General features: G+C 41.7%; 2 protein-coding genes across 2 annotated transcripts; one reads left to right on the top strand and one right to left on the bottom strand.

Annotated features, from left to right (window-relative positions):
- Nucleotides 1-1,276: 1,276 nt before the first annotated feature.
- mtg2 (mitochondrial ribosome-associated GTPase 2) lies at nucleotides 1,277-3,658 on the top strand. The gene is made up of 6 exons (XM_068750679.1): nucleotides 1,277-1,589; nucleotides 2,123-2,270; nucleotides 2,410-2,525; nucleotides 2,630-2,848; nucleotides 2,953-3,091; nucleotides 3,231-3,658. Exons 1-6 carry the CDS (start codon nucleotides 1,365-1,367, stop codon nucleotides 3,650-3,652), a joined length of 1,269 nt encoding a protein of 422 aa, XP_068606780.1. The 5' UTR covers nucleotides 1,277-1,364; the 3' UTR covers nucleotides 3,653-3,658.
- Nucleotides 3,659-5,908: 2,250 nt separating this feature from the next.
- On the bottom strand, nucleotides 5,909-13,482 carry cdh26.2 (cadherin 26, tandem duplicate 2). Its single transcript, XM_068753574.1, has 18 exons — nucleotides 13,447-13,482; nucleotides 13,217-13,336; nucleotides 12,979-13,125; nucleotides 12,717-12,861; nucleotides 12,412-12,587; nucleotides 12,171-12,302; nucleotides 11,888-12,070; nucleotides 11,153-11,469; nucleotides 10,910-11,052; nucleotides 10,599-10,823; nucleotides 10,289-10,510; nucleotides 10,069-10,187; nucleotides 9,820-9,909; nucleotides 9,618-9,710; nucleotides 7,031-7,087; nucleotides 6,855-6,917; nucleotides 6,646-6,714; nucleotides 5,909-6,559 (listed from the first exon to the last, which is right to left on the bottom strand). Exons 1-18 carry the CDS (start codon nucleotides 13,480-13,482, stop codon nucleotides 6,311-6,313), a joined length of 2,586 nt encoding a protein of 861 aa, XP_068609675.1. The 3' UTR covers nucleotides 5,909-6,310.
- Nucleotides 13,483-14,131: the final 649 nt, after the last annotated feature.

The raw sequence follows: 14,131 nt of genomic DNA, 5'->3' as shown, positions 1-14,131 counted from the left end.
GAAGTGTTACTTGTCTTGCACTAAAGCACTGATGGCGCTGTGTGTGGAAGGATGTTTTCTTCTATGATATCTTTGAGGTCAAGTTATGGACCATTGAATGAGTTTTGTTTTCATATTTACTATGCAAGTGTATTTTTGGAAGCTTTCACTCCTAAAATGACTTGCGTGGCCTTTACCTCTTGGAGTACTCGCCCTAATTTGCAAATTAATTTCCTTAGAAATGTTTGTGATTCATTCATATCTAATTAACTGGATGTAATGAATTTAAAGGCTATAGCTTCTGCTTTATTTTTCCACACTGAAGCAAATTAAAATATTGTAAATAAATGTCAAATTGAAAACTGCTTGTCTTGTACTATCTGAAGTTACTTCCCATTATTACCTTGCCAAGAAAAAGGTAAAACTTCTTTCCACACTAGTTTTCTTGCTGGATAGGCAAAAAAACACACACCTATAAATCAGACCTAGTGAATGGATGATATTTGATCATGTTGTGTGTCCACCTTATTGCTTAATTAGGCACTCTGAATTAAATCAGGACAAGAAGCATGTTATTTTTATTTCAAAACATCATGCATGAACTCAAACTATTATGTGTTGCATGAAGAGGGGTCTCACTCTGATGCCTTTCAATGATAACTTTACGTAAAAAAAAAAACATTTGCCACTTTGTCAGCACTTTATTTTGGTGTGACGGTATATATTATTGTCTGAATTTCTGTCACCTTGTAATGCAGTTCAGGTGGTTTGAACAAATCCTCATCAAAAAGCCAAAGCAACACAGAAATAGAACAGTAACGGGTCCTGCACACCCCATCAGTCATGTTGAGTTTGGTTCTAATGTGAACTCAAATTATTTGTAGTTTCAGGACATACAATAGTAAAAGTCTTACTGTTTCATGTTGTTAGTGTTATGTGTTATGTTCTCGATCGCAAATGTAAGATGCACCACTTAACCGTTGTTTTGTCAGTGAAGCCTTGTACCATCATATTTTGTATATAAATTAAGTAAATAATGTTAAAAGTGAGACATGGTTCAAATATGTACAAAAGCGCATTTTCTTTATTGTACTATTTTACATCTATCGATTTATCTCTGATTACAAGATAGGCATATATTATGTTTATTTATGGAATGATTTATTTAAAATATCTCCATTTATTACATACTCCACAACACAGGGTGGCGCTAAAGGGCTTGCAACGCAGCTCAAGCCACAATCGCGTCTGAAAACTGTCCCTCAACGCTTTCCATAGATCTTGGGATGAACGAGGAAGTGGAAGTTAGCATGGCTTTATAGCCTCACTTCAACAAACAGAATGTACAACGCGTCCAAACAAATGTAAGAGTAGTGAATGTTAAAATGTTGGCGAGGTTTACGAACAGCCTTGGACGGCTCTCTACGGAGACGCTCTTAGGATACATGCTAGGACAGGATGTCGGAGGAAACAAACTGCGCGTCGTCCGTGACCGGTGTTCTATCGTGCCGAAAGTCACCGGTGCCGTCAGGGATCTCAGCACCTCCTGTCCTCTCTGCGCCAAATCACGAGGAAAAGCGAAGAAGGCGGAACTGTCCGAGAAGAAGCTGGTATGCGTTTGAGCTTCGCGCACCAACATCTGCAGCAGTCCTAAATCTATTCAACCCGGAAACAACCCTCGGTGGTTTCTGTTGTTGAGGCCCCCTTAGCTGCTTTGATATGCTGTAAACGTGACGACTAGCCAGACACCAGCTTCTGGCAGTGTTCCTGAAGAATCATAGCCCATTCCTTCCTGGTTTTAAGTTCTTAAGTTCTGCCTCTTTCACACACCCCGAAAGACTTTCTATGGTGATTCGAGTCAGACGACTATCATGATCACGTCACAATGTTCCAGGACTTCTGCAGCCACGCAGCGGTGGGTTTTGAGCTATGCTTGAGATCTGTTGGAATGTTCAGGCTTCAGCTTCCCACCGCAAACATCCGTCTTACCCTCTGCACGCCGCAGTTTTCCAGAGCTCCGGGAAGCAAAGCGACCCCCAGAGCATCGCCAAGGCACAGCAACAGGGCCCTTGTTTCAGCATGTATGTTTCTTTCTCTCGTATTGTTGGTGACTAACTTGCAGATTTCTTGATTTGGCCCGCAGACGCGTTACTTTGTAGACAATCGACGTGTGAAGCTGATGGCGGGGTCAGGAGGTAAAGGGGCCTGCACCTTTCACAGCGAACCCCGGAAAGAGTGGGGTGGCCCGGATGGAGGGAACGGAGGTGATGGAGGGAGCGTCGTCATCAAGGGTGTGTTGGATGCAGCCAGTTTGGTTCAGAAAGTTAATTTCATTTCATTTCATTTATTGGTGTGTCGCCACAGTCTCAGATCGGGTCATTTTGCTTTGTGCCAAAATGTGTTTTTATTGCATTATTTACATGGCTACAGCTGACCGGGTTGTCAGATCATTGGTGCAAGTTCTTCCTGTTTACAAGGGAGAGGATGGGTATTCAGGAGGCAACAAGAACTGTTATGGCAGGAATGGCGGTTCAACCTACATTTGTGTAAGTTTGTGCATTGAAATTGCATCTGATCATAAATATGCGCGTGTTGTGTTTTCACCATCGACCCACTGCCTGACTTCACCATTGCCGCTTTCCTTTTCTAGGTGCCACTAGGCACCTTGGTGAAGGAGCAGGGGAAGACGGTAGTGGACCTTTCCGAGCATGGCCAGGAATATGTCGCCGTGTTTGGAGGCGCCGGTGGGAAGGGGAATCAGTTCTTTCTGTCCAATGAGAATCGAGCGCCGATGACGGCAACACCAGGAATCCCGGGCGAGGAGAGGATCCTTCAGCTGGAGCTCCGCACCATGGCCCACGCCGGACTGGTGAGAAATACGTCACGGTGGATAAATACTATTGGCATTGTGAGTTTTTGACATCACGGAAGCAATGCACTTTTGGTTTTTCTTCATTATCTTGATGTCATCAGGTGGGTTTTCCTAATGCTGGGAAATCATCTTTGCTGCGAGTCATCTCTAACGCCAAGCCTGCCGTGGCTGATTACCCTTTTACGACACTCAACCCACATGTAGGAATCATCCAGTACAAGGACTACGAGTATGTTGCAGGTAATAATTACGTTTCACCAAAATGTAGGCATTCTGTAAAATTCTCATTATTTCACAACAGTATAATATTATTAGGGTCCTCTTCTGGGTAATATAAAAATTCATGTCTATTTTCTGCTTGAACTCTGGTTTCGTTTAGTCGCAGACATCCCAGGCATCATCCGAGGTGCCCATCTAAACCGAGGGCTGGGCGTATCCTTCCTGCGTCACATCGAACGCTGTCGTTTCCTCCTCTTTGTCCTGGATATGTCGACTCCAGAGCCTTGGACTCAGCTCCAGCACTTGCGTTTTGAACTGGACCAGTATGACCCTGATCTGTGCCGGAGACCTCAGGCCATTATAGCAAACAAAATGGATTTACCCGAGGCCAGAGAAAAGCTAGAGACTCTAAAGGGTCTGGTCACCCAGCGGGTCGTCCCCATATCAGCTCTCACTGGAGAAAACACAGAGGAGCTCATCCTCCACCTCAGAGAGCTGTATGATGGCTATACTTCCAAGGATGCAGAGGGAAGTGCAGTCCCAATAGGTGCTAGCAAAAACTATCAGTCATATAATGTGTAGTTATATTGGAAATACAATATGTTTATTTGCTTGATAAATAATAATAAAAAAATTATCTAATTTGTGCGATGTGTTTCTTATTTTATAGATTACTTGCAGCATATTTAAAGACTGCTAGCACCGCTTGTGATGCTAAGAAATTACCACAACGCAGTGAATTTGCCCTTTTAACCTTTCTGTAGATATTGAAAATTATAGTTTCTTTTTAAGTTAATATTGTGATCACAGCAATCACACCTTCCTCAGTAAATAATTGTTTTGGATCCTTTAAGGATTCTTACGAAGGTGGTGTCACGCGTTAAAAATGCACGACAGTGTAAGGATTGACACGTCACGGAACAACCTGTGAGGACAAATCAAGAAAATCAGGTCTCAAAGGATCTATGTGCACCTTTAAATGGTTCTGAGAGAACATATGGTCATCAAAATTGAGAGAAACGTATTTGATATTTGCCTCATTATGAAAATCTGATAAATGGAATACGGTTTATGATCATAGACGTTTTCAGTTCTGCTTGAAGGTGTGCTTGTTAAAATGTTTTAATAAGCACAAGACTCACTGCTACAGGTTGAGCATGAAACTGTATTCCCCGTTTGAGCCACTAGAGGGTGTGTGTTATTCACATTTGAGAAGTTAATTGCCTTTTAATTGAGTCTTAGGAAATATTATATATAGATATATATAACCTACAGAATATTTGAGTAATCACTGCTTTTATATGAATTAAGTCACTGAAATGATTTTTTGGAAGAAGATTTAGCCAAGCAAGCAAACCACTGCTTCGATGAGGCATTTCCATCTGACCTCATATCACTGCTGTCTCTGTATGCAGAGGGATTTGCTGCTGCTGATCTGTACTTGATCCCCACAAGCACAACGACTCCGTTGGGTGGATTTGCCTGCAGCATTTACTTGGTGGAAATGTCACACGTGTTTATAGAGTTCGCACTAAAGCCTTTTGTTTGAAACCAGAAACAGTTGGAGGATGTCTAGCACAGTAAAGGGGAGGAAATGGAACGACTACAAGGCCCAAATAGAGTAATGAGTCATATATCTCATCGGCTCTAGTGATTGGCTGTCACTGAATTTCAGTGACGGAACATAAATTAGGGACATAGCCCTTTATTTAAACCTCCTATATTCCCTGGTTCCCCTTTAGGCTACTCATCCACTCTTCAAACCAGTTTTATGATAACAGAAGCATTAAACATGCCCAAGTTTGGAATGTTAAAGAAAGAAGAACAAATATTGTGAACCCAGCTCTGAAGTTCTTCCACACTGACATGATTTACTATTTGCTAATCTTGTCAAAATCTCTGATTCAGGGGCCTGCTGCACTTCTGGAAGGATGGGCATCCTCGCTGCTCCTCAAATGGGCGAACACACGACATAGCTGTGGAAGGGAGTTACAGCGTGGACCGTTGCCACATGCTGCACGCTTTGTGTCCTGATATGCAGCAGCCATGCATAGTGTACGGCGCAAAGTCGATATAAATAGGGAGGAAAACATCGACAGCTTGGCGAATAATCATCAGCCAAAACATAAAACGACAAACATCACGTCTGTACGTTTCTTTCTTTCTGGTTCTTCCTGTTTCAAAATGACTTTTAAATCATCTGCCATCCTTCCACCCTTTCAGCAGGTATATCACAACTGCACCGGCACACTAGACATTTCCCATGCCACGAGTAAAGTTACATAATAAAGCTGTAAGGGACTTTCACAAGTTGATTTTGGCTTCACGAAGTCCGGTTATGTGGGACACACAGCGGCTCACGCAGGTATGAACACACCCACAATCCAGACAATAAAAAAAAAAACAACGAGCAAGACAGGTAGGCAGTGTTTGCTGGAACTCCAATGTTATCATTACTGTACTTGTGTTTCATTCAGACAATGACAACCCCCAACATAGTGAGCGTTTCCCTGATTACACATGCTCAGGTCTTTATTATTTAAAATGCTTCCTTTCTAGTTAAAGTCGCTTACATTTATCTGTTTCCCCCCCCATAAAACCCAGCCTTGAGTGCAAAATCATGAGATGATTTCATCAGGAGGAAGGACGTTTGGTCGTCAGTTCGATCGTACTTGAGCATTGCAGATATATTTGTGGTTTGGTCAGCATTAACTATTTCACTGACTCACAGCAGCCCGGCTGAACACTTAATCGCAATATGACACCAACACTTTGACAACACATCTTTGACAAAGACTTTTATGTGAATTCAGAGGGTAAACAAATCTGATTTAACCGACAGTGAATGTGACCGACTTCATCTTCTCTGCTCGCTTGCATCGTGAGATGTGTTCTGTCTGTTCAGGGAAGCTTCCATCCATCACTTAGATGCAATTATTTCCATTCCTACATTTAAATGGCCTTCAAGAGATGATCAAGATTTGTCAACTTAATCCAAGAATTCCAGGTGTTTCTGCATGCGTAAATGAAACGTTTCGTACTCGCCAGCCTTTCAGAAACAGCCACAAATTCTTGAGCCATAGGATGTAAAGACTTTGTGTTGAATCCGCAGCCCTATAGAGTCTTTGTGAATGACCCGCTAACCCAAAACGTTTTATAATCTGTAGTTCAAAGCATAATAATTCACATTAAAGTAAAGTTTGTACCTAAACATTTGAAAATTCCTCATGAAAATTTGCATCAGAGTTGCGACCGATGGATTTCCGCTGGAGCGGAGGTCATGACGCTGAAGGCAGTTCTTTCAGAAGGCGTGCAGATCGACGCCAGAGTTCTGAACTTGTAATTAAGATCCAGGTCGCGGTCAAAGGGAACATCAGGGATGGAGATGGCATCAAGATCATAGCTGCCCTCTGTGTACCCCTCCTCAGCATAGACACGAGGAGCATGATCACCCAGCTCCACTCCCGGTGCCTGGAGATTGTGCAGCATCTGCAGTATAGTGGCGAGGAGAGCGTTCAACAAAATGAAACAGAATTAACAAATATTTGTTTGATTGATTAAATAATTCCCATTACCGTATTCAGTAGTTTCAGGTGGATTTCACGCATTTGCTCTGCAGAGTAATTGTTCCTTCCCATCCATCTCTGGAAGATCAGATGTAGGTTTGCATGAGTTTCATTTTTTTTTAGTACCAATGCAAAATGTCATGGTTAGAATTTCTGCAGATCTAAAAATGAAATAGCAGAATGCACTGTGTGAGATGTTCACGGAGGTTGCAGTGTACCCTGTGCTCAGAGTTTCCATCCAGATATGCTCTTCTCACGTTGAACGACGATGAACCCATTGACTGAAAAATATCAGCTTCAGTGTTTGAACTTTATGACAAGAACATCTTTTGAAATCCAGCAGAGTCACATGAATTGCAAAAGAAAGAAAGAAAAAAATCTTGAACTTCACTACCTGACGCATCGAGTTCCCTCGTGAAAAGCCATGGTCCATGGCATTGTGTCTCCAGTGCTGGTCAGATTACTTTAGTTAGTTCATTATGTGCATACAGGGACAGTGTACAATTAACATGAACCATTAGAGAGAGATGCATTGTAGCAGGACTGGTAGCTTTCACCAGTAATCCCTGACCTACGGGCAATTTAGAATCTCCAATTCATCTACGTTGCACGTTTTTGGGTGGTGGCAAACTCCTCGCAGAAAAGCACCAAGCTGGATTTGAGAACATGAGACCTTCTTGCTGTGATGCAACAGCGCCACCCACTGCGCCACCATGCAAGGAAGAAGATTTTTTAATGTGAATTCTGCCCTGGGAGGAAAGAAATGGGTCATGGTCTTTAACAACACTAAATAAATCCACAATGTATTTGGCTACACAGAGAGCAGGATGAAATCTTTCATGGTTTTGTCTTTTCCTTCAATTTAAAATAAAATGAATAATCATTACAGAATAATTCTGTAATGTAGAATTTGCTGATGTCATTTAATTATAATAATAACCAGGCAGGTCCCAAAATTCTCGTGAAAAACGAGAGACTCCGCCTCCTTGCTACATGAATAACCTGTCTGTCGCGTTCCTTGGAAATCCAGGCGGTAGCTTACGTGTAAGAGACTGAAAAGATGCAAAAACAACCATCTACTAAACGTTAAAAGGTTTATCCACTCCAAGATGTGATTGGCTTTTAGCTGTCACATGTCCAATCATTTCACAAAGTGTCAACAACATCCGTCAAGTAGTTTTCTGTAATGTAGAATTTGCTGATGTCATTTAATTATAATAATAACCAGGCAGGTCCCAAAATTCTCGTGAAAAACGAGAGACTCCGCCTCCTTGCTACATGAATAACCTGTCTGTCGCGTTCCTTGGAAATCCAGGCGGTAGCTTACGTGTAAGAGACTGAAAAGATGCAAAAACAACCATCTACTAAACGTTAAAAGGTTTATCCACTCCAAGATGTGATTGGCTTTTAGCTGTCACATGTCCAATCATTTCACAAAGTGTCAACAACATCCGTCAAGTAGTTTTCTGTAATGTAGAATTTGCTGATGTCATTTAATTATAATAATAACCAGGCAGGTCCCAAAATTCTCGTGAAAAACGAGAGACTCCGCCTCCTTGCTACATGAATAACCTGTCTGTCGCGTTCCTTGGAAATCCAGGCGGTAGCTTACGTGTAAGAGACTGAAAAGATGCAAAAACAACCATCTACTAAACGTTAAAAGGTTTATCCACTCCAAGATGTGATTGGCTTTTAGCTGTCACATGTCCAATCATTTCACAAAGTGTCAACAACATCCGTCAAGTAGTTTTCTGTAATGTAGAATTTGCTGATGTCATTTAATTATAATAATAACCAGGCAGGTCCCAAAATTCTCGTGAAAAACGAGAGACTCCGCCTCCTTGCTACATGAATAACCTGTCTGTCGCGTTCCTTGGAAATCCAGGCGGTAGCTTACGTGTAAGAGACTGAAAAGATGCAAAAACAACCATCTACTAAACGTTAAAAGGTTTATCCACTCCAAGATGTGATTGGCTTTTAGCTGTCACATGTCCAATCATTTCACAAAGTGTCAACAACATCCGTCAAGTAGTTTTCTGTAATGTAGAATTTGCTGATGTCATTTAATTATAATAATAACCAGGCAGGTCCCAAAATTCTCGTGAAAAACGAGAGACTCCGCCTCCTTGCTACATGAATAACCTGTCTGTCGCGTTCCTTGGAAATCCAGGCGGTAGCTTACGTGTAAGAGACTGAAAAGATGCAAAAACAACCATCTACTAAACGTTAAAAGGTTTATCCACTCCAAGATGTGATTGGCTTTTAGCTGTCACATGTCCAATCATTTCACAAAGTGTCAACAACATCCGTCAAGTAGTTTTCTGTAATGTAGAATTTGCTGATGTCATTTAATTATAATAATAACCAGGCAGGTCCCAAAATTCTCATGAAAAACGAGAGACTCCGCCTCCTTGCTACATGAATAACCTGTCTGTCGCGTTCCTTGGAAATCCAGGCGGTAGCTTACGTGTAAGAGACTGAAAAGATGCAAAAACAACCATCTACTAAACGTTAAAAGGTTTATCCACTCCAAGATGTGATTGGCTTTTAGCTGTCACATGTCCAATCATTTCACAAAGTGTCAACAACATCCGTCAAGTAGTTTTCTGTAATGTAGAATTTGCTGATGTCATTTAATTATAATAATAACCAGGCAGGTCCCAAAATTCTCGTGAAAAACGAGAGACTCCGCCTCCTTGCTACATGAATAACCTGTCTGTCGCGTTCCTTGGAAATCCAGGCGGTAGCTTACGTGTAAGAGACTGAAAAGATGCAAAAACAACCATCTACTAAACGTTAAAAGGTTTATCCACTCCAAGATGTGATTGGCTTTTAGCTGTCACATGTCCAATCATTTCACAAAGTGTCAACAACATCCGTCAAGTAGTTTTTGATTAATCCTGCTATAGTTCAGACAGACAGAAAGAAATACAAAGAAAAACGTCACCTCCGTGGTAGCACAACAACAACAATTTACCTACCTGATATGAATAGTTCCCTCGCTGTTGTTCATTTTGGGACACGCCATACGCTGAATAGGCTTGCGATGCTGCCGCTGCTCCCGTTGTTCTGTTCTGTAAAAAAAAAAAGAAAAAATATCCAAAGATCACTCATGATAAACTCAAAATCTTTAAATGCTTGTCAATAATAATCTTAAATGCATTTTATTTCATCATCACTCACTGGCTTCAGCTGTATTGTGGAAACATCAGATCTTCTTCGGTTGTGTTTCCCATTCTGACTGTGGCCTTGGTTTGATGACATCATACCAACCTATTCAAAATTCAAATAGAGAGCAGGCAAACTGCAACACATCAGTTATTATTTGCTGGCATTATTTTGGAATCTAAATGGTCACAATTATTACAATTGTAAATTAAACAGCACAGTTTGCCTTTGTCCTCAGAAGTAATTGTGTAATGAATGACTTACTTTACAGTCCATTCCTGGCGTCTCAATATTGGAGTTCATCAGGTGTTGTCCTGAGCCTTCGTCTGACAGCGCTGCTTTATCCGCCTTAGTTGATAACAGAGCAGCCAAAAGCAACAAGGCTGGGATACAGAAAATAAATCTGAATAACTTTGTGCATAAAATATATAAATTGTGTATTACATGTCATTGTAATTCAGTGTTTAATTGTGACACTTCCTACCTGCAAACAGGAATATGCTGAAAAAAATGACCCCGAGCGCTCCTCCTCTTACAGAGGAGCCTTTCGGGGAGTTGCAGTTTGGCTTTGCTGGGTCGAAGCACTTGCACACGGTAACTGACAGGTTGTGCGACGCCGTCTTGTCTTGAAGATCGGACACTTCCAGAATGAGCTTCGAGTGTCCAGAATGAACGGCGTTCTCTTTCACCAGGTTGGCTGAATACCCTGTGCGTTCGCCATCGATTTAAGCATCGTCAGCAATCACTGGCAACGTTTCTTACCGGCTCGATTCTGAGGTAGGTTGGCGGTTCACCTTGGTTAGGGTCGACCCTCCACTTCCCCTCAACGTCTCCGAGGAGCTTGAAATGGAAAGGCCCGCCGTAGGGCTCTTCATCCAGGTCGAAAGCCGTGACGTTGGCCAGAGAGGCTCCGTCGGATTGGCACATGACGATCGAGCTCATGCTCAGGGCTGGAGCGTTGTCGTTCACGTCAACAACGTGGATGCTCAGGGTTGCGGTGCCGCTCATTGGCGGTTGGCCTGGCCAACAGAAACACATGTGCATTTTTTTTAAAATGCTGGGAATCATAACATATTCATAGTGTAAAAAGAACTTGACGCCATACCGTTGTCCACAGCGTATATTGTGACGTTGTAGACATTGTCCTTCACAAAGTGAGACTCTCTATCCAAGGCCTTTGACGTGGTCATTTTTCCCGTCACATGATCCACTGTGACCCAATCAGCTGGATCTTCTCCCTTCATGTATCTAAAATCAAGTGTGACGTGCAAGACGTTTTCAACTTCTCTATGGCAACAATGTGGAATGTTGTTGTCCTTGTAATGCAAGGGGACAGGTATTGACTTACACGACTGTGTTGGCGCTGCTGATATCAGGGTCTTTGGCTGTAAATGTCACCAGGTCCTGGCCCTCCTTGATATTCTCACTCAAAGTAACATGTTTATTGGCTTGGTCAAAGATCGGCGGCTCGTTGACGTCCTCCACCGTCACCGTCACCCGCTGGGAGGACGCGTATGATCTCTCAGTCCCAGTTGTGCTGCTCGTGCTGACTATTTCCCAAAGACCAGTGGCTCTCCGGCTCACCACTTTGCACGAGTGATAAGGAATCTCGTTCTCAACCATGACGGTCACGCTTTTTTGTTGACTGACTTCGTAGTCCAGATGCTGTAAAAGAGACAAATGTTCATGCCATAACCTTCAATCATGAATTTAAATCCCCTCATCGTGCTTGGTTTTTAGCTCATCTCCTTACAAGAGGGCCCAACATGTTTTTTGGGGGGCGCGTGTGAAAGCATGGCCTGGGAAATGATAAATTTGTTTAGATTCATAGTGGATCAAAGTAGTTGGGGATCCAAACAATTCCACCGAACATGCACTAAAGCAAAATGTAGTGCAGACCATGAGTCAGCTCTCTTCACTCTTCACTTTCAAATCTGGGAGAGAGAGATTGAAAGTGCTTTGTTTTAATTGGTCTCCGATTGCCGCAGTGTGATTCGGGTATCTTCTGTCATCGATTTGTGTATTTTCACCAACTCATCTGTAGCACGAGAAATAATCACATGTGGCGCTACAATCCAAATACCTTTTCCACATAGAGTCGTCCCTCATTTGTCTCCGGATCGGTGGTGATTCTGAAGTTGTTGTCGTCGTCCCCTTGGATTCGATATTTCGCCCTCCACGCGGCGGTACCTCTTTTATCCCTGTCTGTGACTTGCAGGCGCAAAACAAGAACGTGATCCTCTCCTTCTTTCACATGACCCGGACCCTAATAATAATAAAATAAAAAAATATATACATTGAACATTTTATTTTACATACAAGTTATCATTGCCATTCTGCAGGTTATTGAAATAAATCATTCTCACGATTTGTCCTGTGATCTCAGGGAGGTGGTCATTTCCATCTTCAACATTGATTATGACAGTGCAGGAACTGGACAGCTGCATTTCTTTTCCGTGGTCTTTGGCTTCCACTATAACCGTGTACTTCTCTGCTTTCTGATTGGTTAAAAAAAATTACAATTGTTTAAGCACGCAGGATGTCCAAAATCAACATGTATTTTTTTTTTTTGACATGAATCAGGCCATAAACGGTGAGTCCTTTCACCTCGTGGTCCATACACCCTTTAAATGAGATGGTTCCAGTGTCGGTGCGACTGATATGCTTTACGAAAAACTCCACGTCTTGTATTTTAGGAGTGACTGAGACTATTTTCATGTCAAACATTCTATTGTTCTCTGTGGAATCAGCATCGTTTGCCTTAATGACAATCAAGTCAGTGCCTGTGGGTGTCAAAAAGAAACAAGTGGCTTCATTTGGTTTTTGATTTCATTTTTAATTTCCGAATGCCACAATAAACATTTAATCAGTAAATTGGTAAACAAAACAACAACAAAACAGACACACGTTACCTTGCGGGGTCGACTCTTTTATGCTGATTTCATAGGTTTCACGATCAAACTTTGGAGGGTTGTCGTTGCCGTCGATAATCAGAATCTCAATGCCAAGCCGCGTCTCTATTAAATGGTTTTCTCTGTTGTACGCCTGGAGGATCACCTGCAATGGAAGGGCAAGAGCCGTGAAATAAATAAATAAAAAAACATGCACCTAAAAAGAGGAATAAAAATACTCCAAATTGCTTTGATAATGGTCCTCTAGTGAAGAGTTTCTGACCTTCAAAGATCTGAACTTCTCATAGTCCACTGGGCGATGGACAGTAATCTCTCCCGTGTGCCCGTCAATTTGTAACACACCTTTGGGCTCCTCACCTGCACCTTGACCAAGAATTTCGAACATACCGAGGTTCTTCTCGACGTGTATCTGGATACGGCCAGAACACGGCGTTAATAAAATTTGTCATCTCCATGCAGCCGGTTATATGTGCTGGTAATATCCATGGAATGATACTCACTGTACCAAGAGAATATGGAAAACTGCCCGTATAACCCTCAGAAATAGAAAAGGAGTCAATGATCCAATTTCTTTTTTGTCGCTGGGAAATTTTCAAAGATGATCCGTGTAGTCCCAGACACTGAAAACATAACATCACCTGTTGAATAGATAGATAGATAGATAGATAGATAGATAGATAGATAGATAGATAGATAGAAATAATATATATATTTAAATTAAAATCCTCACCAGGATGATGAAGAAGCAGCGGTGAATCTTTGCCATATCTGGAACGTTGTTATTGAAGTCTGTTTTACTTGGATTAAGCCAAAAGGAATGCCATGTCACAGAAACGTCTGGCCCAGCACACCTGAGGAAAGGAGGGCGTGTCTCACAACAGATGAGCCCATGTAAACCCTATGGCGTAAACCTGGAGGTTGAGCAAATGTCCTAGGGATTGGGTGTGTGCAAAGAAATATCTGTGTGTAGGTATGTGTTTGTGTGTGCATGTGTGGGAGTGTGAGAACGTGTGTATTTGGCTTTAGTTTAAAGATGATTATATCTTGATATTGTTACCATGTTCTGGCCTGGGTTGTAACCCATCAAGAAACCTGACTGTATAATTTTAATTAAAAAATATATATTTAATTTGTAGAAATAAATGTTAGAAAAACAACAGCACAAAAAACAAATGTTGACGACTTTATTATTCGCAAAGGGCAATCTGCCTGATGCTCAATGTTTGTTTTCAAGCAAATGGAAGAGCCATATTATTAATTTCAGTGATGCTAAATTTCTGATATTTGAAATCTACCACCACAAATTCATAGTTAAAGTATGAATGCATCTAGTATAGCGTATTTATGAAAGTGTTTGTTCTTTAAAAAAGATTTACATAAAGTCAGTGTGACATAAATCCACCTTTTTTTATATT

Source organism: Brachionichthys hirsutus, chromosome 2 (genome assembly GCF_040956055.1).
Source record: "Brachionichthys hirsutus isolate HB-005 chromosome 2, CSIRO-AGI_Bhir_v1, whole genome shotgun sequence".
Taxonomy (NCBI): domain Eukaryota; kingdom Metazoa; phylum Chordata; class Actinopteri; order Lophiiformes; family Brachionichthyidae; genus Brachionichthys; species Brachionichthys hirsutus.
This window is presented reverse-complemented; position numbering and strand designations above follow the sequence as displayed.

Coding starts and splice junctions, on each gene's coding strand:
- mtg2 (XM_068750679.1), top strand. CDS start 1,365: ATGTTGGCGAGGTTTACGAACAGCCTTGGACGGCTCTCTACGGAGACG. Junction 2,271..2,409: donor AGGGAGCGTCGTCATCAAGG/GTGTGTTGGATG, acceptor ACATGGCTACAG/CTGACCGGGTTGTCAGATCA. Junction 2,526..2,629: donor GCGGTTCAACCTACATTTGT/GTAAGTTTGTGC, acceptor TTCCTTTTCTAG/GTGCCACTAGGCACCTTGGT.
- cdh26.2 (XM_068753574.1), bottom strand. CDS start 13,482: ATGGCAAAGATTCACCGCTGCTTCTTCATCATCCTG. Junction 12,588..12,716: donor AAAAGAGTCGACCCCGCAAG/GTAACGTGTGTC, acceptor TGACACCCACAG/GCACTGACTTGATTGTCATT. Junction 10,511..10,598: donor GAGGGTCGACCCTAACCAAG/GTGAACCGCCAA, acceptor GCGAACGCACAG/GGTATTCAGCCAACCTGGTG.